The sequence below is a fragment of the Phyllopteryx taeniolatus genome, chromosome 17 (genome assembly GCF_024500385.1).
Source record: "Phyllopteryx taeniolatus isolate TA_2022b chromosome 17, UOR_Ptae_1.2, whole genome shotgun sequence".
Classification (NCBI taxonomy): Eukaryota; Metazoa; Chordata; class Actinopteri; order Syngnathiformes; family Syngnathidae; genus Phyllopteryx; species Phyllopteryx taeniolatus.
This window is the reverse complement of record NC_084518.1, coordinates 17,968,817-17,994,120: the sequence shown is the minus strand read 5'-3', so window position 1 is coordinate 17,994,120 and position 25,304 is coordinate 17,968,817. Positions and strand designations below refer to the sequence as shown.

General features: G+C 38.4%; 1 protein-coding gene across 10 annotated transcripts in view; it reads right to left on the bottom strand.

Annotated features, from left to right (window-relative positions):
• Nucleotides 1-467: 467 nt before the first annotated feature.
• ncam1a (neural cell adhesion molecule 1a) overlaps nt 468-25,304 on the bottom strand; it is a 206,429-nt gene continuing 181,592 nt past the window's right edge. For 5 of the 10 annotated variants that reach the window (XM_061751163.1, XM_061751160.1, XM_061751162.1 and 2 more), the window contains 6 exons: nt 23,830-23,954; nt 22,482-22,662; nt 7,960-8,161; nt 7,671-7,787; nt 6,105-6,470; nt 468-4,245 (listed from right to left, as the gene is read on the bottom strand). In XM_061751163.1, coding sequence (XP_061607147.1) covers nt 4,137-4,245; nt 6,105-6,470; nt 7,671-7,787; nt 7,960-8,161; nt 22,482-22,662; nt 23,830-23,954 — 1,100 coding nt within the window. In that variant the 3' untranslated portion in view covers nt 468-4,136. Of the gene's footprint in view, nt 4,246-6,104; nt 6,471-7,670; nt 7,788-7,959; nt 8,162-14,650; nt 17,188-22,481; nt 22,663-23,829; nt 23,955-25,304 lie in introns of those variants that run through there. The other 5 variants (XM_061751167.1, XM_061751168.1, XM_061751170.1 and 2 more) reach the window with 2 other exon arrangements.

Sequence of the window (25,304 nt, the reverse complement as noted above, 5' to 3'; positions counted from 1 at the left end):
TGATAATTTGTAATTCTTCTATAGGAGCCACTGAGAACTAGAGTGGGCTAACTTCATTTAAAAAAAAAAAATCATTTTTAAGCGAATTGCTGAAATGAATAGAGAAAAGGCATATTTTTCAAATGAAAACTGGTCTAAATCAAAGCTTAGTTCCAATTTTGACATACAGGGGCCAGCCCATTATTGCACTCAGCACTTTTCCCTCAGCTTGGGAGCCAATGCATCTCCATGTTAGTATGAGTGTTATTTATTGAGCATCTTTCATGAAATAGTGCCAGATTTGACAGATGTTTGGACTTGGACCACGATTGCAATAAACTTGTGGCGGCCATTTGGGTGGCAGCCATTCCACTTTAAAACACTGCATTGCAAAATGACAAAAAATGGACGAAGCTCACTTGTTTTCAGTGGCTTTTCAAACACCCAGAAAATACAAATTAACTTTTTTAAATTGAACTACTGAAAGAAAGTTTTCCACAATATTGTAATTTATTCAGATACACCTTTAAGTGTAATGCAATAAATGGATGGATGGTACCCACAAAAAAAAAAAAACAGGACTCAGAAGAATTCTCCTTCCACGGAGGGACAGTGTCAAGAACCCATCACATATACAAGATGCATCTATTTTGGAATATTATATTGTCAACAAAACACGAATATTAAATAAACAAAAAACAACAAGAAAAGAAAGAGAGAAATGGGAATGCACGCCATTGTGGTCATATTCAAAGGCACTGTGTCGTTTCCAGTTTTCTCACGTCTACGTGTGTGTACTGCGCGGCTACGTATGCTAGCAATGCAAATTCTGTGAAGGAGGCGGGGCTGGGGACAAAAGCCACAATGGACTCGCACATTCACAGTTGCAGTCTAAGAGAAGGATCAACTCTGTACAGTAAACAAACAACAACGTGATCACACTCATTTACAAAAAACAAAACATAAAAAAAGTTTTTTTTTTTTTTTTTAACAAGGCCAAATGTGTGGAGTGTGGACAGGAAAATTGGGATAGGCCTACTAGTCCGTTTAATAGCGCAGCTAAAATAACAGGGATTGCCGACAAAAGTTTGCATCCAATTAACAAATTTCCCGATACAGTATGAGGCATTTCCTTGTTCTCCACCAAAAACCACGTATCTCCAAATTGTGATTTTTTTTTCTTGTTAAAAAACAACAGCAAAATAAGTTTGGTGCTTTTGTTTTTGTTTTTTTTTTCCTTTCTTTTTGTGTTTATTGAAAATGATGTTAGCTAGCTTTAGCTTGTATTCAATAAATAGGTTTTATGACTGAACACAATTCGTTAAAATGACAACAAACTAATGTTTCCACGCGGAGACCAATTTACGAATTTTACTATCTGACATTTCCTCGCTATCTAGTGAAAGCCATGTATCCACAAATTTCTTGTCTTAAAATAGTTTTTATTTGTGACGTGAAATTTTTTTTTATGCCGTTAGCTAGCGTTTTTTAAATTCAATAAATACATTTTTAGTGACTAAACAAGATTCATTAAAAATGACAAAAAAATAGTTTACACGAAGAGACCCATTCACAAATTTTGCTTTGTGATGTTTACGTCGCTATCTCTTGAAAACCATATATTGTCACATTTCATTATTGTTCTTGTCCAATAATTCCCACCCCCCCTGTTTTTGGTATAAAACTAAAACTTGAAAAACTCTGTAGACGGAGACCAATTTACAAAATTTGCCCTTTTATGTGTTGCAACATTTTTTTTTGTGAATTTTATTGTCTGAAAACAAAGTACAAACCATTCTTAGGATAAAACAACAAAATTGGAAATACACGCTTTTCATTGCAATGTATTAGTTTGTTTTGAATGCCGTTAGCTAGCATCGTCTTTTTTTTTTTTATTTGCAACTTTTGAAGACGTTAAAAATGATCAATGGCTAGAGACCAATTTACAAATTTTGCCATTTCACCGCTCTCTATTGAATACCATGCATTGCTAAATTTAGGAATTTTTCTTATCTGAAAGACAACAAAAGATTGTTTTAATTTTTGGGATAAATTAAGAAAATAAAAATTTGCGGCTACATGGTTTGCTCTGCGTTCTAAGGGATTATTTATTTAGCGTGTTTTAAACAAACCCCCCAAATTGTTTACTTTTTAAATTACCACGTTGCGTCTGAAGATAATCAATATTTGTTGAACGCAAGGGCCAACCACACTAATCAAAAAATACATGTCACGTCACATGTAGAAAAACAACAAAAACAACAAAAAAACAACAGTTTGGTTGCCCGACGTTAGCAAGATGTTAATAATGTGCGTCAGAGGAGATATCCACAGCAAATCCAAGTTCGGAACCAAATAACAAGTCGGTGGTCGAAGCTGACGCAACAAAAATTCAAAAACTTGATCGTAAAAATCCGACGTCGGAAACTGAATGGCGCTGTCAGTGAAATGTTTTGGCAGAAAACACGTCACAGAAAAACCCGAACTTTGCAAATCCAAGGTCATTTTATACTGTATTAAGTATGGACGCCATATGTCAAGAGTTGCACTAGCGCAGATTTTTGTCTTTTCTTTTTTTTTTTTATTTTTTTTTTAGGCAACATGAACTACAACAACTTTCTCCCATCTCGCCTTCTTTTTCTCATCATGTAAGCATCATCTAATTGAATCATACGTTGTCGGAATCCTTGGAAAAAAAACTTCATTATAATAACATTATCACAATAAGAACCCAATGACAGCAACATGTACAGAAATACAGTAATTTTGCAAAAACAAACAAACAAACAAACAAACAAAACCAGGCATGCTAACACTAATTACTAAAGTTGGCAAACAAAACACTAAAAAAAAAAAAAAAAAAAAAGCTAAATAGGCAATAATGTCTGCACATAATTCATTAACACAACAACAGATGGGCAATAAAGAGCCACAATCCCAAGTCACACGAATCGCATGAATACGGCAACGCGTTTTTTTACGTGAAGGCAATTATCTGTGAAGTAAAGCTACAGTCCAACAGAGTCCAATTCTACAGAATCTAGTTCGCATCTGTGATGGTGCGAAAGAGCGTTACAGGGCCACGCAGAACGGAAAAATTCAATAATAAACATACGTGGAATAAGACGGAATAGCTCAGCGAGAAAGTCGCAATGTTACGAGACCTGAGTTTGTAATATTACCAACAAGGCTTTCACAAGAAAAAAACATGACAAAATGAAAATGACGAAAATGTTTTTGTTTTTTGTAACATTACGAAATGATATGAAAATATTTTAAATAAGATAATAATAAGTCCAATTTTTCCCTGCTGATTTTTATTCTTGAAAAATTTACTTTTTTTAAAAACTTTTTAGCTTTGTTCTCATAAATTTACAACCTCTTTCACATAAAATTGTGATTTTTTTCCCCCCCTTCCAAAATGACAATTTGACAACTTTATTTTTGCGATATAGTACAAGTTAAAACTTGTAAAATTCTGACTTTTTCAGAAAGAATTACAACTTTTTATTGCAAAATGTTTTTCTTGTGTACCATTTTTTTCACGTAAAATTGCGCTTTTTCTTGTACAATGACAACTTATTTTTTAAGAGAATATTACAACTTAAACATATTGCAACTTTAGTCTTCTTGTAAAATGATCAATTCTTACTTGTGATATTACAACGTTCAACTCGTAAAATTGTGACTTTCCCATATGCTGACGTTTCTGTGACATTATATTTATTCTTGTAAGATTGGGACTTTTTTTCTCCTCACGGTACTACAACTTGTAAAATGATGATTTTATTCCTGTAACGTTACAAACAGTTTTTTCACTTTTACTTTTTTTTTTTTTTTTTTGACGATTTTCTTTTTTTTTTTTGTCCCCATTTCTGCGTGGCCCTAACACTCATTCCTGCGAGAGGGCAATTGACTAGAACTGTTTCTTTTTAAAAACGACCTAAGGCAACAAAGTCTTTTACATTTTGTTGGTCCAAAGACACTAGAACCCATTTCATGACTGTTTTACCGTTTTTCTTTTCCGTTGGGATGGCGGGCTTGCCGTGAGAAAATGATGTCGAGGTTTCAGTGACTGTGACCCTAAAACCCACCAACCACCCCGCCCACCCACTTTGACCCTCAAAAACCAACCCCGACCCTCTGGGTCTTCCCGATTACGCTTTGCTCTCGTTGCCGTTGGTCTGGGGCGCCTCGTTGGGGACCGTCTTCACCTCGGCCGCGGTGTTGTTCGCCTCCGTCTTGACGTCGTCCTTCGTTTTCCCGCTGCGAGGACGGAACACAAGGGAGCTTCTGTTAGCGTTTGTAAGACGCTTTTGAGGGAAATTCGTTTCCCCCCGCCCCTCGCCCTCCTTTTGGAAGCGAGTTTCACACATAATGGGATCACGCCGCCGATCCCCGGGCCATGCATCGGAATGACAGCGTACGGATGTCGCGGCCGCTTCCCGGCGACGACGACGGCCGGCGTGCGAATGAAGACACGGGAGACACAATGAAACCAAAAAGAGCTGACCTATAACGCAAACTACACACACACACGCACACAGACACACAAGAGGATTAGCGGGCCGTCTGGGCCGAGACGCCGTTAACGCTGTTGTTAGAGTACGCTTGGAGAAAAGCTGAAAATAACAGCTGACATGGAACTCTTGTCGGATTAGAAGGGGGGGGGGGGGGGGGGGGGGGAATTAGGTCAGCATTCTCTTTGGGAATAATGTGCCACGAAAATAGCTTGAAAGTATCTAAAAATATGGGCATTTAAAATGAATTAAAAGCACTGGCTCATTTTTTTTAACAAATATTTTTGTTTTATTTTTCATTTTGGGTGTTAAGGGATAATGGATAAAGACGAGCCACTGAGATCTCGAGTGGGCTAACTCAAGTTTGATCATTTTTAGGCCAAGTGGAGAAATGAAGAGAGAAAAGGAAATCGAGGTTTAGTTCCAATTTTGCCAAATTCCGTAATTTTCCACTATACCTATGTATAATGCGCATGATTGACTTTTGACAATCTTTTGGGGAAAAAAATGCACATGATACATGAGAAATTACGGTACGTACAAAATGCAGTTATTTTTTGCTTGGCTGCTGGTGCATCTGCATGTTAGCATATCTTATACATAATCATTTATTAAATATTGATAGATTTGACAGATGTTTGGACTTAGACCACTACTGCGCTAGCTTTTAGCATCAGCCATTGATGTATATATATTTTTAACAGTAAGTACATATAAAATTGATACATTCGAGGAAAGTTGTACTGAAGCTACAACACTCACATGGGAAGCTACGAAACACAAAAGGCTGAAGGCAGGAAGTTCTGCTAGCTCTTATTTGTAAGCAAACGGATGATCAGGAGCAGCGGCTGGTTAGTCGATGACGTGAGACACAAACAGGTTTGGGGGTGGAGATAGCGAGCGAGGTGGTGGATGATGACGCTTTACACCGCTAGCGTCCCAGACAATCGTAATCATATTATAGGAAAATGCAACCCTTGTTTTGGGGAAAAAGTTAAGAATTTCAGTTTTTTTTTTGCAGTTGTTTTTTGAACTCCTTTGTCTGTGTGTGTGTGTGTGTATAATATATATATATATATATATATATATATATATATATATATATATATATCGGGAGGGTATTTATGTTTTTCTTTAAACTAATTATAGCCCGTTACTTTTACTACATAAAGTCCAACTAAATTCTTCACCTTACAATGAAACAAAATCAAGCTTAGAACACCTTAAATGTTGAGGTGGGATCAAAATTTGGAACATTTTCTGGAATATGAATTTGAAAAAATTAATTTAGAAAATACAGTAATTGAATAAATATGTCCTTTATGTTGTTTTTGTACAACATCTTGCTAATTTGTGTGGGAAATAGCACTAAACTAGCTTTTAATTCCTTTAATTTCAAGATGGGGTAAAAATGTTACAGAATATTAACGTATTTAAAAAAAAAAAAAGGCACATAACCCAAACAATATTTAACAATAACCCCCCACCCGCCCCCAAATTTTTTTCCCCCAAACAAGGCAGAATTTTCCTTTAGAATCTCCTTTTTGAGGCGTTGGGACACTATCGGTGTAGCAAAGACAAATGTGGAAATGCAAACGTTCATACTCATTTTGGGGGTGCGTGGTGGCATCTGTGACGTGAGGCGAGTCCTTAGTCAAGCCGTCTACTTGACTTGGGGGGCTCTCGGGGGCCTCACGCTGCTTCCGCGGCCCGTCGCCGTTAGCGCTGACCGGCTCTGAGGCGAGGGCGGCTTTAGGGACGTCGCTCAGGTCGACCAGCGGGCCGACTTCGGGTCGGCTTTCGACCGCACCCGACCGTGCGGCGGGGCTGCTTTTCGGGGGGTGGTCTTTGGTGGGGCTGGGGGCGCAAGCCGGGCTGTTCTGCGCCGCCCTAAAGCTCTCCACGACCGAATTAGTAGCATTGGAGGGATGCACGTTTACCGCCGAAGGGGCGATGTCAGCGGCGGCGGGCCTGTTTTTAGGGGGGGTGGTGGTAATGGTGGTGGGTAAAGGTGAGGGGCGGCGGCACCAGCAGAGAGGTGAGGGTGAGAAAGTAAAGAAGGGGAGAGGAGGACGGAGAGTTTAAGGCTGAGTGAGCGCTACTTTGCTGCAATCAAACAAAAATCTAAACAATGCAAATTAGAAACACAACAAGCTTTAAAACAACAACCAATCAATTACAGGGCAGGGCTGATTAGGGCATAACGTCTGTTTGTCATAACGTCTCTGGATTTGAAAAAAAAAAAAAAAAAGAAGCAAATATGTAGAATCCAGTTAAATTCTGGTGAGAAGCGATGCCATAAAATGATGCTAAAACTAACGAAAGACAAGACATCAAAGAATTACTTTTAGTACAAAATTGTAAAAAAGAATTCGCACCACAAAATGTTCATCAAGGTCGCTCCATGACTTCAATTTCGAGGTGGGATCCAAATTGGTAACATTTTCAAAGCATTCATTTTAATTAATATTAAAAAAAAGAATACAGCCATTTCTTTGAAATAATAAAAGTGTATTACTTTTCGTAAAATAAATAAATAAATACAACTAAATTCTGAGATACGGTGCTGCAAATTGATGCTAAAGTGAGCTTGTGACACCCTGAATTCTGAAGTGGGATAAAAATGGAATGAGTAAAATGAGGAGTTAAAAAATGCGAAAATTAATTAGAAAATTAATGACCGAAAACAAGCCAAATATGTCTTTTGTTTTTGGTCGTTGCGTTTTGTATAAAATGCTACAAAATTCTGTTGAAAACTGGCACTAAGAAATGTTGATAAAGATAGCTTTGGACACCTTGAATTTTAAATCAATGAAAATTTGTCATATTTTTTGATACATTTGTGATTTCAACAAAACAAATAACCAAAATAATAAGCTTGTTTTAAAAAATTAAAGTACATTACCTTTCGGACACGATATTCATGAATTTGAATAAATGAGGATAATAGCCCAAATATAGTTAGTTAGCTAGCTAGCAAGATATATATATATATATATATAAGATAGCTAGCTAGCTAGCTCGATAAAGAGCAAGGACAGACCTAATTTCAGCCAGCATCAAAGGGTTGTATTTTCTTTTTTTCTTTGGCTTTTTGTGCCCCTTTTTGTCAATGCTGGTAAAAGAAGAAGCAACCGCAATGGCGGCAGATAAGACGCCAACCATACTCACTCAGGTTCTGTCAGAGGCGTGGTCTCGTTGGGCTCCGTGGCTACGACTCCCTCCTGGTTCTGTGTTGGCTCCTCCTCCGTCCTCACCTCCACGATGGGCTCCTTGGACTCATCCTTCCTGTTGGCACAAGACACAAGAGCAGGTCAACCTACTTCTCATAATTTTGTTCTTTCTTTTCAACCTTGAGAGCTCGATCCGATGTGGTACCGTTACTAAAAAAATTCTGTATCAAACAGGTGTCGGGGTTTATCTTTTTAAGTTTTTGGCAGGGGTCATTTTCAGAACTCACGTGAAGGCGGCCTTGCCCTCCTCGATGTCCTTGCTCTTTGCGCCCGGGCCGGACTTCCCGCAGAAGTTGACGGCGATGCACATGAGGAGGCCGCACTTGTTGAGGAAGAAGCAGGTGAGGTCCACGGCCACCAGCAGCACGAAGAAGACCACGATGAGGATGCCCACGATGGCGCCCGTGCTCAGGCCCGAGCCGGACGCGCCTGGAAATGTAATGACCAGAGGAAGCTATGCTGTCAAGTACTGAGTATGCTATGATGCTAACAAAAAAAAAACCCCAAAAAAACAACAATACAAAAAAATCAGATGGAAGAGATTTTGGTTCAATACCATATTCAGAAATGCAGAAGAAGGTCAAATGAACACATTCTAAATTAATGTATGAAATAAAAAATACAAAAACAAACAAACAAAACAAACATAGCTCAAAATAATATTACCAGTTCAATTTGACCAAAACGTTTCACATCAGTTTGTGGTAGCGTGTTATTTATGCCCGTTGCTACTAACAAAATTGAGGAGCCTAATGTGAAGGTGGTTTGTTTGTCTTGAATCATTCATGCAACAAGTGTTCATGATTGTGTACATGCTAGATGTATGGTGCTGATCTTTTATGAGCCTTTCCGTTTTAAGTGCTTTGCCGCCAACTTGTGGCATCTATACGCAATTTCAAATTTCTTTTAGGGAGGGTTGGGGGGGTCTCAGTTATTTGCAGATTTTTGCTATTTGTGGCAGGGCTTGGTCCCTATCGCGAACAGGGAGGGTGGGGTCACCCTATTTTCAATGTGCCTTTAAGGAAGGTCATTTGTGGAAGAGCATTGCTGTTGTGCTGGCTAATGGTTTACATGGCCGCAGGACCCTAGCCCGCGGTAGTGTCATGATGACTGATAACACCTCTTTTCCACTATGGCCGCAAATACATTTTCTGGCAACACACGCTCAATTGATTTTTAATTGGACGTCTTCCTCTCCTCGGCGGGCACGCTGGGGCCTCGCTTTCCAACGCCTGGTAAACACACGACGAGTCTTGTTTCCCCCGTCGACTCATTTACATTTTAACAGGTGCAATAAATCATGTCACCGTACGTTCAAAAACGGGAGTGGCGGCGGCTGTGTAACGCTCGGGTGTTGTCACACAGCGAGGGAGCATAAATCAGGAAGTGTCACGACGGATGATGCAGACATTTCTCTTCGCGGGCCTTGTCAGTTACCAGCGCTCTGAGCTGCGTGTGATAAGCCTCAACAGCGCAAAAAAAACCAGACCCTTTTATGGAAAAAGTAATCAATACAGCACTAAGATGACAGTTTACATGATTGGATGATGCCTTTAAGTGACAGGTAATGATTTTCTCTTCACCACTTATCCAGGTAGGCTAGCAGACTGATTTTACATCCCTTTGGACGCTAATCAACTCCTGGCAGCTTTTCAAATATTTAAAACGCTAATTAAACGATTATTGCAGAAAAATGATCGAGCTCATTTCTAGGTACAGTACATGGTACTCATGGAGGCAGCCAATACCAGCCACCGATACAAAAGGCAAAACAATCTGACATTGGAGTAAGTCCTCGTCGCCAGTAGTTGGCGCTAAACTGCTGCGGTTTAACACATGTGCGAATCAACATACGCGTCAGAAAGAAAGAAAGCTCTGTTCACAATTATCTGTCATTATGTTAATTGAAATTGTATGTCCCAAAAGAACTAGCGGTGTCGGTACTCAATATCGGTGAGTACTCAAGAGTGAATACTTGTACTTGTATCGAACATTCCGACTGGTAAGTAAAGGTAGCACTATATCAGCATTCCAGTATCTGTTTTGCGTTGTCTCGATAAGCATCAGTGTTTAAAACCCCAAATAAAAGACCCATTTCGTGACTGATTGTATCATGTTTACGAATGTGACACATACCTCCTCATAGGAAGTTACGATCTGATAGGTGAGGCGCTATCGCCTCGCCGCCAACTGAACGCTTTATCCGGGAATGAATAGAAGCGAGATATCCAATTTGGGCGAGAGAAAGTAGAAGTTTAGCGTATGGAAAGACAGGATGACCAAACGATAAAGGAGTGACAACGGATAGAAGAGGAGGCGGCTGGGAGGACGTCAGGCGACTTTCCAGGTGGACCTGAGCCACACGACGTCCTCTCACCGAGGAAGGAGACCTGGAGAGAGGACAGACAGCGTGTGGACATGGAGAAGGAAAACAACGCACATGGAGAAAGACGGAAGGGCAAAGACAGACAGACAGACAGAAGACCAAAACGCAACACTGACACTAAGCTAAGTTTGTCTTTCAGAATCCTCAAGGGATCGTTTGGTAATGTCTTGGAGACAAACACATGCTTGCACCTTCCAGACCTAACTAGATGAAGCCTCATTTCCTTAAAGCTGAAATCTTCACAGATAATTATTATCAAAAAGAAAAGAAAAAAAAAAAAAAACAGTATTTAAGTTACAAGGACACATTTTATTCCCCCCAAAAAAACATAATTTACAAAAAAGTGGTATCAAAAAGTCATTTTTTTTGTCAAGAAATGAACATGGAAATACTCAGATTTTTTTTTTTTTTTGGAAAAAAACAATCTGGAAAAAACAGACATAGAAAGGTAAAATTATAAAACATAAGAGGAATTATGTTACAAGAAAAAGAAACTACATAAAAAAATCTTAAACCATAAGAGTAATGTTCTAATTAAAGTATTTTTGGAAACTTCAATTTGTGGAGCATTAGCCACAAAACAAAACAAAAATAGGTAAAATTAAGAGTATTTATTTTCAGATTAAAAAAGTCACCTAAATTTCTATTCATATATATATATTTTTGCGATAAAACAAGTCGCAATAGTATGAGAATAAAGTCGAAATTGTGTGAAAAATTACATAATTTTCATTTGATTTTTATTGCGATTTGAAGAAAAAAGATGTTTTTTCACTTAATTATATCATTTATTTATATTCTTTATTTAAAAAAAAAAACTAATTTTACAAAGAGATGATGAGAAGAAGAAAAACTGCAGAATACAATACAATACAATGTTTTGGATGTTGACGACGATTAAAAGAGAATATGCAGTGCTGGGGACTTGAGATGTACACACTTTTGTCTTCCATCCTGATTAGCAACACTTAAAGCCCCCTGAGCTCCGATCAACACTCAACAAAAGACACCTCGAGAGTGTTGTCGGTTCTTATTATCATCATGCTGATGGAGCATGACACAAAACCGCCGTGTCAGTGCCGATAAAAACAAATTGCTTCATGTCAAGTCCCGAAATGGGAGAAGAGAGAATGCCAGAAGGCGGAATGTCACCCCGCAGGAGGAGGCTTTAATACAAATGTTTTCTCATCTTCCGGGTGGTGTCATTGCTGTAGGAATGCAGGCGTTTGTTTCGTCCTGGCCATGAGGGGAAAAGTAATATCTCTAAGAATCACTTGAGCCTCGGAAGCGCACGAGAGATGTTCACGACTCAGATGGGTTAACCTCTTGCTGTTTGCCTTGCAATGTTTCATCTCCGGAGGAAGAATTTTTTGGGGTGTGACTAAATACAGTATGTTGTACAGTGGGTACGGAAAGTATTCAGACCCCCTTACATTTTTCACTCTTTGTTATATTGTAGCCATTTGCTAACATCATTCAAGTTCATTTTTTTCCTCATTAATCCGCACACAGCACCCCATATAGACAGAAAAAATATATAATTGTTGACATTCTTGTAATTTATTAACAAAGAAAAACTGAAACATCACACATCCATAAGTATTCAGACAATCATATTTAACTTGGGTGATGTCCATTTCTTCTGATCATCCTTGAGATGGTTCTACACCTTCATTGGAGTCCAGCTGTGATTGATTATACTGATTGGACTTGATTAGGAAAGCCACACATCTGTCTATATAAGACCTTACAGCTCACAGTGCAAGTCAGAGCAAATGAGAATCATGAGGTGAAAGGAACTGCCTGAAGAGCTCAGAGACAGAATTGTGGCAAGGCACAGATCTGGCCAAGGTTACAAGGTTACTGCTGCACTTAAGGTTCCTAAGAGCACAGTGGCCTCCATAATCCTTATATGGAAGACGTTTGGGACGACCAGAACACTTCCTTGAGCTGGCCGTCCTGCCAAACTGAGCCTTGGTGAGAGAGGTAAAGAAGAACCCAAAGATCACTGTGGCTGAACTCCAGACATGCAGTTGGGAGAAAGTTCTAGAAACTCAACCACCAGTCAGGGCTTTATGGCCGAGTGGCCTGACGGAAGCCTCTTTACGAATATGACACATACCTCTTCACAGGAAGTTACGTTCTGATGGGTAAGGCGCTGTCACCTCGCCGCCAACTGAACGCTCAGGACCTTAGACTGGGCCGAAGGTTCACCTTCTAACAAGACAATGACCCTAAGCACACAGCTAAAATAACGAAGGAGTGGCTTCAGAACAACTCCGTGACTGTTCTTGAGTGGCCCAACCAGAGCCCTGACTTAAACCCAATTAAGCATCTCTGGAGAGACCCGAAAATGGCTCCCCACCAACGTTCACCATACAACCTGATAGAACTGGAGAGGATCTGCAAGGAGGAATGGCAGAGGATCCCCAAATTCAGGCGTGAAAAACTTGTTGCATCATTCCCAAAAAGACTCATGGCTATATTAGCTCAAAACAGTGCTTCTACTAAATACTGAGCAAAGAGTCTGAATACTTATGGCTATGTGATATTTCAGTTTTTCTTTTTTAATAAATCTGCAAAAAATTCAACAATTGTTTTTTTTCTGTCAATATGGGCTGCTTTGTGTACATTAATGAGGGACAAATGAACTTAAATGATTTTAGCAAATGGCTGCAATACAACAAAGTGAAATTTTGTTATTACTGAAGTTCGATTTTTGGGGGGGGGAGAAAAAAAATGGAAAAAAAAGCAGTAAGAATGTGTTAAAAAAAAATAAAAAATAGAACAAATTATCTTTTGAGAAAAAAAAGTCATAATATCATGGGAAAAACATGTTTCAGAAGTCTTTAAGAAAACTAAATCACCGGGAAATGCAAAAATATATAATTGTGAAAAAAGTCAGTTTTTCAGGCAAAGACGTTACATGAACTAGGTCCTCTTTTGTGAAGTAAAAAAGACAAAAATCGTACAACTTCGAGAAAAAAAAATCTAAAAAAGTCATGAAAAAAACCTTTTTTTTTTTTTAGAAAACAAGGTGCCATTCAATCGTACTTTTTGCTTGAGAAAGGAAGTTCTAGGAAATTAGAATACAAAATATATATATAGTGTTGCGGGTACACGGAAATGCAAAAAATTTAGACTAGAAGAAAAAAAGTTCGATTTTTTGCATCGGAAAATAAGTCCTAAAGTTAAAAAAATACAGTAATAAAATTAAGACACCAATTGAATTTTTAGGACATAAATTGTAAGATGACAAAATAGACAAAAATAACTAACTAAATAAAATGAAAACACACTTTATACTATAACAATGGACAAAGGGCAAAACCTATTTGATAAAGTAACTTTTCACGAAAACTAAAACAATTAAAATAATAATCATTAAAAAAAGCTTTGTGTTAAGGATATCCAATAAAATCTCAGTGATTCTCAAAGTGTGGGCTCCCTCTAGTGGTACTTCAAAGAATCACTGTATTAAATGTTCACACTGCCTAATGGCAGTCGCATTTAATCTTTCAGAACTGTTTGTTTTGCATAAACGTTTAAGTGACCCATAATTTTCACTTTCATTGTATAATTTGGGCAGACATGCATGTACGTCAACATATTCTAAGAGACACAATATGAGCAAAAACTTTGCAGGAAAGTTAAAAGACACCCTAGTTTTGAGGCCTGGGTCACCTTGACCACATGGGATGACAACCGGATAATTGTTCTTTTATTCCGATGTCACTTTCCCGCATTAGCTTTCGACGAAGGCGGGTGTCTGAAAACCCGCGCTAAATGATTGATGAGCATCCAGAGGGAAGCAGATGCCCGAGTCCCCCCACATTCATTAGCGGGTGCCATGTTTTAATTAGCTAGGCTGAGGAAACAATCGCCGGGCACATCTGTTTGATTAAAGGAAAAATGTACACGCGTTTCGCTAGCGCTCAATTGTTGCTCATTTTTGCATCGCGTGCCATCGCGCAGCTAATTGCGTGTCGGCGTAACCCAGGGGTAATAATAAAAGAAAAACATAAAATCAAGCTGCAAGCAGCGGTGAACAGGCCCCTCGCCACCCATTTTCTATGGCGAAGCCTCAAAATTATAATTAAACTTTGACGCCATGTTCCACCCACATTAGGTGACGTAGGCAAAAAAAAAATTCCCAATTTAGCGTGGCCCATCTGCTTCCAATTGGGGTTTAGTTGGGTGAATTTCCCCTTAGCAGTTTGTCAAAGCTGTACGAGCCACTTGAGTCGGCCTGAAATGGCTCTTTCAAACCAAAATGGCTGACTATTTCCAACATGATAGATGTTTTTCAAACACAATAAAATACTTTTTTTTTTTTTTTTTTAGCTCAATAAAAGACTTGTTTTTTTTCGTTTTTTAAACAAAAAAAAAAAGTTTATAGTTTTTTTTTTAAAGCTCAATAAAATTGTTTTTTTTTATTATTTTTTTTAAATTCAATAAAGACTGTTTGTTGTTTACGTCATTGAGTTTGACGGCCACGTGCGCCGCTCCAGCCGACAAAAGCATCACTTCGGTGAAAGAAAAACAGACACACTTTATTTCCACCCCAACAACGGTTACATGGAAACACACACAGAAATGTACTTACAAAAATGTCTCAAAACCAAAAAAAAACAAAACAAAACAAAACAAAACAAAAAAAAAAAACATTTCACATAATCCAAAATGATGCTCATGCTGTCTTTTTGATAGCAATGCACGTAATTTCCCCCCATATTTCAGGACATTTCCCCTGCTTTCAGATAAAAACACAAGACGAGTGAAAATAACATCGGATTTCAGTCGGAAAAGATTATGTACACACAAAACAGTAATTTCCCTCACTTCTTTCTTCTGTCCTTTCAAGGCATTTACGTCACAATGTTTCTGATGCCAAGTGGGGGAGAAAAGTGCAGCGGAATTCATTTAACGTTCCAATTTGGAGTGTATATCCTCGCCTGCTTTAACACATTCATAATGCTTGACCGGGGGGAGCAGTGGCGAAGCATATTTGGGAATTATCGGATTGAGGGGGGGGGGGGGCACGCGTTATGCTCTCTTCATGCCAAGACAAGAAGAAATAAAAGCCTCTTTTTACCATTTGAATAGGTCAATCTGTTGCAGATACACAATCATGTGACTCTCAAGTTCACGTTAAGGCATTATGAATGTGTTATTTCTAATAAAACGTCACCCGTTATCCGACTTGCAACATAAACGCAACTAGGGATGGGCAATCGGGTCGACAGTGGGGGACAATCATCTTAAGAGAGCAACGACTGGATTCCTAAGGATCAATAAATCGATTATTATGCCCATCCCTCAATCGTAACCTTCTCGACCAGGGGTGTCCAAAACGCTTTCCACCGAGGGCCGCATTAATAAAATAAAAAAGAATAATCTGAGGATTCCACTTAGATATTCTTCACCTGTAGTTTATTAAACACACTAAAGCAATATAATATATTGTGCAATAAAATATTTAATAGAAAAAATAAGATATTAGTCTTTATGACAGTTAAAAAAAAATACTGTAGATTTCAGGGTAGATCCAACTACCTGTAGATAAAGTTTCAAATTTGGATTTTGCCTTGTGAAGACTGCATTTGCAGTAGATATGAAAAGTCTACACACCCCTGTTTAAATGAATTACATTTTGATGTAAAAAAAAAAAATAATTAGACCAAGATAAATCCCTTTTTTTGCCCACCAGTAATGTGACCTGTACAACTCATTTGATTGTTGAAAAATATTTTTGGGGGGAAGTAAAAATAAACAACCCAAAAATAGTTTCTTATTATTAATATGGTTCGGCAAGTGTGTATAATTTAATCAATCACATTCATACTCATGTTACATGGGAGTCAGCACACACCTGCCACCATTTAAAGTGCTTCTGATGAACCCCAAATCAATTTCAGATGTTCTAGTAGGCTTTCCCTGACATTTCTCTTGCTTTTTAGCACAAATCTGAAGCTTGTGTGCTGACACTGACTGCTATAAGAAACCGTTCCGAATTGCTTCCACCTCTACCAAGGCCTCAGTTCAAGCTGAAGAAAAACAGACGTAACGCATGATGTTGCCACCCCCATGCTTCACTGTAGGTAGGGTGACTAAATAATTTATCTTGGATTCTTTTTTTTTTTTTTTTTTTATGTCACAAAAACCTGGCATTTGAAGAGAGGTGTTTAGATTTGTTTATATCTGAAAACCAGAGCACTGTCTACAGCTGAAACACAAGCAATTCTGATTTTTATCATTTGCCTTTCATCTTTTGATGTCAAACCTAAATGTGTTCAGTCTGTACAGCAAACATGAAGGAATTAGCCTCACTATCCAACTATTTTGACCTTACAAAAATTGCATCAGCTCAACTTTTTAAATGTAAAAAAAAAATAAAAATGATTGTGTATGGACGGAAAGCCAAAACGCATTGAAAAATCAGCATTTTTGGAAACATCTGAGTTTGTGTGCACCTTTACAGTATTTGGCCACCAATTAAAATGTCGAAAATAAGAGCGCACTTGACACTATTTGCTACCTATTTATCTGCTACCTATTTGTGTCAAAAAATAGAAAGCACGATGCAGGCAAAAGTGTTCTAAAGTGGGTCATGTCTAGTTTATTTTTAGAATATGCTGTGGTGGGCCAGTTAAAGAAAATGAGCTCAGGGGCCAAAAATGGCGCTTGAGAAGCACATTGGACACCCCTGATAGAAAAAGTCCTTCCATATATTCATGTACAATAAGTCCACAAAGCAAGAAAAGAAAAAAAATCAGAACACTCTTAATCCCGACAAAGAAAAGTGATGCACGGACAGAGCACCCTGTAATAACAATCATGAAAGCAACATGTTGGACTTGTCATCTTCTTTTGAGCTTGTGCGTGGCTGCACAAGGCTCAAAAAGGCATAGAAAGCGAAAGGGGAAGGGGGGGGATTCAGAGCAAAAAAAAAAAAAAAAAACCCTTCTCCTTAGATGAGATCAGTTTTACGAGAGCCAGAGCGCAGTCAGCGAGGTGGAGAGCAGAAGAGCCGGCAAACTGTACGTCGCGCACTGGCAACCCAGCGTCGCTGCGGGCGTCCACCAATATTTCCATAACACCGCAATCGAAGTGCGACGCAAACAAAAGAAAACCCCACAGACGGCGATTGGTGCGTACGGCAATGTCACGGTCCGCAGGTGGCCCCCGACAACACGTGGACAGGACGAGAGACACAACATGTAGAGGGGTGGAACAACAAGGGAGGAAAGGAGAAAAGAGAAGGGGTGGGGTGTGGGGGGCGGGTAGAGAGATAGAACAAAACAAAAAACAAAAAAACGAGGTCAGAAATACAGAAATACAAGCCCCGAAAGGTTATAAAGTGAGGAGGTAAAAAAAACAACAATAAAATAAAAATGAGGAGAAGTCATAGCGTGTTAGTTAGCAAGGCTGATGGTTTATTATGGCAAGCGTGAGTGAGAGGGCGGAAGGCGATGGGGAAAGGTTTTGCTTTACAAACTTGCAAAACTGTGCAGGACAGATCTCACATCGGGAATGGTCGCTCGTGCAATTTGAGGGTAAAGTCCAATCACAAAATCTCTATTGTTAAGTAACAGCAGTAGCTCAAATATCCGCAGAGCAAAACATGAATGCGGATTGACTGAACTATCATCCACGCCAGAGGAGCAGACAAATTCTGATAAGAGCTGGATGATATTTATGTCCGATTAAAACCTTGTATCACCACATTTTGACTTTGTAGTGTATAGGTGTCAAACTCAAGGCCTGGGGGCCAGATTCAGTCCGCTACATCATTTAATGTGGCCCGCAAAAGCAAATCATGTGCGTCAACTTCATGTTTCTTGCTAAAATTTCACAATTGATTGAGAATTGCAAGCATTTTTTTTTTTGTTACCAGTCCCATTTTTTTATATAAAATGAATGATAGTTGAACAGTTTTAATTAGCTCCTGATTTTAAAACTAGTTATCAATTTGTTGTGTATTTGTAATAATATGAGGCGATTATACATTTATATGGTCATAACGGCCCTCTGAGGGAAACCATAACTATGATGTGGCCCGCGCCAAAAACAAGTTTGACACTCCTATTAGGGCAATATTCACCTTGTTCTCCATTTGCAGTGAAATGACCAAAAGTATATACACTTGCCGCAAAAAAAACCAAAAACGTACTTCCACTTTGTTTCAGACGTTAAAATTTACACAGCATGATTCAAGTGACTCATTTCTGAACTTATTTGTGTGGCACAATTCAGATATTGTGGCTTTCCGTCAGAAAATCTTGTACAGTGGTGACTTGAGGTACGAGCTTAATTTGTTCCGTGACCAGACTTGTAACTCAAAACCCTTGTATCGTAAATCATCTTTACCCATTGAAATTAATGGAAATGATATTAATCCATTCCAGCGTTCCTGCCAAAAACAACAACAAAAATTGTTGTGATGTGTATTTTAATGAGGAAAACTAGCACTCCAAAGTAAACAGTTTTTGTCACACTGCATCAGTTGAATGGCCATTGTGTTGCTCTTTCTGGTGTGCCGCCTTGGCCACCTGGGGACAGTATAATACAGAAACGGATATACTGTTCATTGACATGTTTCAACTCTTCAATACGACACTAATAATAGTTGTTCTTTGCAGAAGATAAAGAATATATGACTGTGAGTCCTGTTATATTGTCTGTGTACATGTGTAACTACACCATTGGTGTTAAACCCATTGCTTAAAGGGTTACAGAACCACAACATGGATGCTAGTTAGGGTTAGCATTAAGCTAGCAGACTGAAAGGCTAATTTATGTGGTTGTTTTAAACACACGAAGTGTAATTGTCTTTGTTTGATGTTCATTTTGACATTACAGTTCAACTTGGAGTGGCTATAAATAGCTTCAGCCGAACAAATCGGGTCACTCTTATCTCAAGGCACCACTGTATGTCCAAATAAGGTCAATTTCATCTTGCTTGAAAGTGTGCATTTATTTACTTCAAATAATGTATCTTTGTTCATCTATGCTAGCGATGCCTGTTGCCATTCATACAACAGCATTATCCGATTTGTGTTCAACAAACCAGGCCCAGATTTCCCTCTGAGTAAGATAATTGGAAAGCAAATTGAGACGAGACATCTTTATTTCAGTAATATATACAGTACTTTTGTGAAATTTTTGTTCGGTGCTGCGCTGTGAGATTTTGGTCTCGTAAAATAGGAAACACCAGCTTAGTGTGTTGAGCCACACCACTGGTCATGGCGGGGAGAAGGACGGGCCCGTGCATTGCGTTCATGTCATGAATGGATGTCCCCTCGTATACTACCAGCACCGCGATAGCTTCTGAGCGGGGTGCACACACGCAGCCAAGGGAGATTTGGCTGCATCGACGGCTGATCAGCACATTTTGAACTTTACAACATCCCCACAATTGTGTCACTTTTGCAAAAAAACAAACGGCAACCACATGATAAAACTAAGGAAAGTAAAAACAATTCCTGGAATTAAAGGGTGGACTGACTTGGATGATGCGCATGAGAACTGGCTCTCCCGAATAATTTTTGTTGTTGTTGCAGTTTTTTACATGATCCAAAGCTCCCACAGCTATTTGGCTGGTGCCCAGGAAGTGCAAGATAGCGTTTTTTGTTTCATTTTTTTGCATGGCATGCACTGGCAGTCATGTAATGTCAGGTATCCAACAGGGTCAAGGGGCAGACAGTATTTACAAATACCATGCAAAGACTGAGAGGGCTGCATCCCCAAACAACCAGGCAGCATTCTAATCTGTATGGTAATGCGCATGTACAATGCAGTGCAATGATTCCAAAAGTGTGGCACCGTTATTGGTAAATGGGCTCCCTCTAGTGGAATGCGAAAGAACCACTGCCTAAGTACAGTTCAGTTGTATTTAACTTTTAGGTTAATTTGTATGAACTCTTTAGAACTAAATGTTTCTAAAAAATTATTTAGGCACAATTTTTATTTTTACATTTTATTTTCAATTTCATCTACAACATAATATAGAGAAAAATAATTACAATGAATATAAATGCTTTGTTTTCCCTATACAAAGAAAAAAGTGCAACATTTAGTTTTTCTGAAATAAACTTTTTGTTTGTTTTTTCCAATGAAAAAAATTCGATAAAAGCTTTTCATTTGATATGGCAGATCCAAAAGTCTAATATTAAATGTTTCTTTTGTTTTCCGACTACATTTGGGGCTGCAATATAATATAAACAATTCTTTATTATTATTTATTATCATTATATATTTATTATATTATTTATTTTTATTTAGACAGCTACTAAATATGGTATAAATGTCATTTTAATGTTTCTGTGTTTTTCCAAATAAAAAGAAAAACATTGAGATACTGTACACGCTTTTCAACAATGCAGCAATTAGAATTATTATATTGTTTTTTTTTTAAATAAAAATAAAAAAAACAATGTAGAAAAACGTGCATTTCACCCCACAGCATAAATAAATAATAAATACACTGTTTCTTTGTTTTGTTCTATTAAAAATAAACTACATTTCCAGATGCAGGGTTTTTTATCAGATGGGGGCCCAATATTTTATACTGCATGCAAAATCTGAAATAGACCTCTGGTTGTATTTTTTTTCAATTATAAGAAAATAAAAGAATCTCACAAAAAGTGGAGATACTATGGGGTGCCTTAAGGTTTGACATCGAAAAAATAAAAATGTGGCATTGTAGAAAAAGATGTATTAGCACTGAAAAAGATTACATTGAGGGGAAAAAAAAAACGTTTATATATATCTTTTTTACATTAGAATGTGTTTTCAATATTAGTCTTAAGATTTAATTTCCATCTGTTTTTCAGTGATTGTTCTGAGTTCTACAATGTGAAAACATAGTGAGTGACATGTCCTTGGACAATCTGCAAGATTGTTATAAAATGAGGCAATCAAATGAAAAGCCTTTCCCATACAAAAGAAGAAAAGAGTGGTTAAGACTTTGGGGTGAGGATGGGTGAACATTTTCCGAAAGTTGTTTTTGTCAAACTTTTATAAGCCTGCGGTGTATTGTGGCGGGGAAGCAGCCCAACTTCAACATTATTGCACACAGCACAACAGCAACAACAACAGAGCATAGGCCGACCGGGACCGCTGGAGTAGAGCTTTTAAGGATTAAAAGCAAAAAAAAATAACAAATGCTCGCTGCCTGACGGATATCTGCCGCTGCTTTTTTGCTTGCTGAGCGGCGGCCGCCTTAACGATGTGACTGAAGATTAAGAGAGCGGCGAAGCATGATGCCAAGCTCCGCGCCCATATTTGCTTCTGCGGAAAGGTTCTCGCGCAACAATGTGTACTCAATAGTTTACCGTTATCTTGCCTAGCCTGGCCGCTGGAATACCGCCAGGTGCTTTTTAAATGCAAATCAGCTTCTCTTTGGTGGAGGTATCATTGAGAATCTGCAGTTTGCATTTTAAATGCCTTCCACAACCATGTTTTATGCCCATGGCATGACAAAAATGTATTTTTTACAAAGAATAAACTCCTTACGCCGAAAGGACGGCTGATATTCTTTGAAGTTGAGTAAATAGATGCCCTCAGCCACTAAATAAGGGAAACGTTGCTAGCAGTCTTACAGCCACGGTAGTCCTATAACGCATTTTTACAACACTAAACGCCTTACCTCTAATAGATGTCTGGTACTTTCTGCAGTTGAGGAAATAAACGGCCCTGTCTGCGACGTGAGGAAATACTAGCATTTTTCTGGCCAAGAAATTACAAAAATTAATTTTTACGACTAATAAATACCTCAGAAGAGAAGCCTTGTACGGTCTTCAGTTGAATAAATAAATGTCCACAGTTACCATATGTTAAATAAATAAATAAAAATGCCTTTCTGGTCACGGCATTTAAAAAAAAACCCCACATTTTGACATTATTAATTATCATTATTAAAAAGCATTTATACAAATAAATGCCTTACCCCCAATAGACAGCCTGTACTCTCTGCAGTTGTGTAAATAAATGCCCTTAGCCACTACAGTATATGAGAAAATACGGTGTGAGTACCTTTCTGATCACGCCGTTATAAAAATGCATTTTAACACATAATGAATGCCTTGCACCGAATAAAAGCTGGCTACTCTCTACAGATATTTAAATCAACACTCCTGGCCACTACCAATGACTGTAGTAGTAGTAGTAGCACTTTTCTGGCCACATGTTAAAAATTCATTTTTATACATTGTACATAATGAACGCCTTACCCCAAATCGCCTGGTACTTTCTGCTACTCACGGTGGAAGGCCTTTGTGCACTGCTGTGTGTGTGTGTGTGTGTGTGTGTGTGTGTGTGTGCGTGCGTGCGTGCGTGAGCGAGGCATAATGAATAGAGTACCTGGCACGGTGGTGGGTTCTGTGGCCGTTCTGAATGACAGAACGCCGGCCTCGGACTTGCCCTTCTGGTTCACGGCCACAATACGGACCTCGTACTCCGTATTCCAGTCCAGCTCGCTCAGCACCACATAGTCGCTGCCGCGGGGCATGCGGATCTCGGGTTTCCAGTCGGACACGTGCTTCTGGGGAAGGAAGCGGCAACTAAATCCTTAAAGAACTTTGACTAACTGTCTATAAAAGAAAACAACAAGATGCCATAGATTTTTAAAATTTTTATATTTAAGTCAACCCAACAACTTCCCACATCCACATTTATTGTGTGCGTGTACATGTCTATACTGTATGTTCATGCAAAGTTACATATTTGTATTCATTTCATCTCTGTGATTTTAACCACTATTTTTTTGAAAGATACTTGAAATAAAATTTATTCTGCAAAATAACATGCCATCCAAGTGAATAACACATTAAATTTGGGCAAATAAAAAGCTCCTCCCCGTTGCTCCCCTCACTAGCACAGTGACTACATGGTTAAGCCTGTCAATCGCATCTTATAATTGTTATTATTGTAATTGTTATTATAAGATCATTTAGCAGTTGAAGGAAAACGTAGAAATGTCCCTACAAAAAGGAACTTATTTGAACAAAATTTTCAAAAGTAATTTCGGGGCAGTTTGTGAAATTTCAAGTCAGAAAAAAAGAAAAGTGGGTCTGGCAATTTATTAAAAAAAAAAAAAACCATTATGCTCGTATCCTCACTCAAAATTTAAAGGAAACTTTTGAAGTAGCCCCACTAAAACGATCCTCTTGTAATAAAGTTTACAAAACTGAAATTGCAAATTAAATGTAAAAATAAAGGAACATTTACAACATGGAACAGAAACTAAACCCAAAGAAACTTAAAGAAAAGGGATCGAATGAAACGAAACCAAATGAAACGGAACCAAACAAAACAAAATGAAATGGAACTGAATGAAACGAAACTAAGCCAAACCCAAACCATTTACATGCAATGGGTTGAGCCCCTCCGTGAATCGCAAAAATCCACAAGAAATTGACGCCTACCTTAAAATGTTTTGTAATTGCTTCTGGATGCCATAAGATGGCTGCGTCTGAATGAAGCGCCTCAACTCACTTCCACATACTGGGGTTCCTTGACATCAAGATGCCCCAATATGTCGGCAAAACACTACTTTTGTTGACTTTTTTCTACTTAAGCCATTCAACATAGTTCCTTGGCATTAAGATGTCACAACATGGCGCCAAGGCACTACATTTATTGGCAGGTGAGTTTTTCAGCAAATATGTGGGAAACATAAAATGACATAAGGCAACTAGAAAATACTCACAGCCTTGTATCGGACCAGGTAATGCTTAATCGGGGAGCCGCCGTCGTCCTGCTTGATCCAGTTGACCTTAAGAGCGTTGCCCTGATTTTGGACCATGGCCTCCAGTTTCGGAGCGCTGGGTTCCCCTACACAGAGCAAATGACAGTGACCATTTAAAAAAAGAGGTTGCCATAGAAACAGCTACCAGTAATAGAAGCTGTTTTTAGGCAACCACTATAGCGGAGTGAACCCTATAAAAATAATAATAAAAAAAAAAAATAGAATCTCAAGGCACTTTTAGGCAGCCGGATGTGGGCTTTCACTTTGAGGCTCTTCATTAAGGGCGGCGTCCTGTGAGTAATGACCGCCGGGACGGCGGATAACGAGCCACCAGGCGTCCTTTGGACATTGTAAGGAAGTTCAGTTGGTTTGTTGTTTGTTGACAGTCTGTGGTGGGAGACGCTTATTAATTATGAATAAATGTATTGGCTCCACGGCTGTATCAGAGTTTCAGTGTCAGTTCCAATATCCAATATGGCAGACCTATACCTAACATCGTAAGTAAATTAGAATGTTTGCCTATGGCATTTAATAAACAGACAACAGAAAATGGTTAGGAAATGCAATATTGATGTTAGTGATTGAATTCCGAGACTTTGTGCATTCCAGTTAGCGTGACGAGCACAGCTACAAACAAGTGAACGTTAGAAGAGAGAAGCAGTTAACTAGGGTGGCAGGCAGACAGTGTTCTTATCCAAAAGTAGTATTGTGGTTAGCTTGTTTTGTTGTTGTTTTTCTCTAAACAGAGGAGAGAAATTGTGAGAGAAAGAGTAGAAGAAGAAATTCCTCCATGCAGGCTGTTTAGGGTGCTCAGGTGTGTAAAAATCGAGAAAACGGAGCGCTGCAGTAAAGTGTAGTAGAATACTGCACCAGCAGGGTAACAAGTGCTAATTAAATTATACATATTTGGATTTCACAAACTAGCATACTGTGTATTTTTATAACGTACTTTTTTTTTTTGTTTTAATTTCCATTTAAAAAATAAATGGGCAAAACAACTTATGTGCGTATAGACATGGCGATGGACAAGACAAAATAGCGATGAGACATGCACATACGGAACTTCCTGTGAGAATGACCTGAACAGAACAGAACAGGAAGTAGTAGAAGAGGCATCAACTTGCATGCAGCAGTAACGTCAATGGCCGTCCAATCAAATATAATAGCAAGACAGGAAGTAGTACAAAATTACAAATCAAGTCAACAATTAAAGCTTATCACAAAGTAATTCTGTTCCAAGTTCAACACAATGTGAAAAAAATACATTACAACATATCAGAACAGTTTAGGCTTAAATCAATAAGATAATTTTTGAAAATATTTATTATGTTTTTTTAATTGAAATCTTTTTTTTTTAATATTGGGATGATTGCATATTATGTTTGGGTGTGGATAGTGTATTGGCATATTCAATGTAAAGGAATCAATATAAGAGT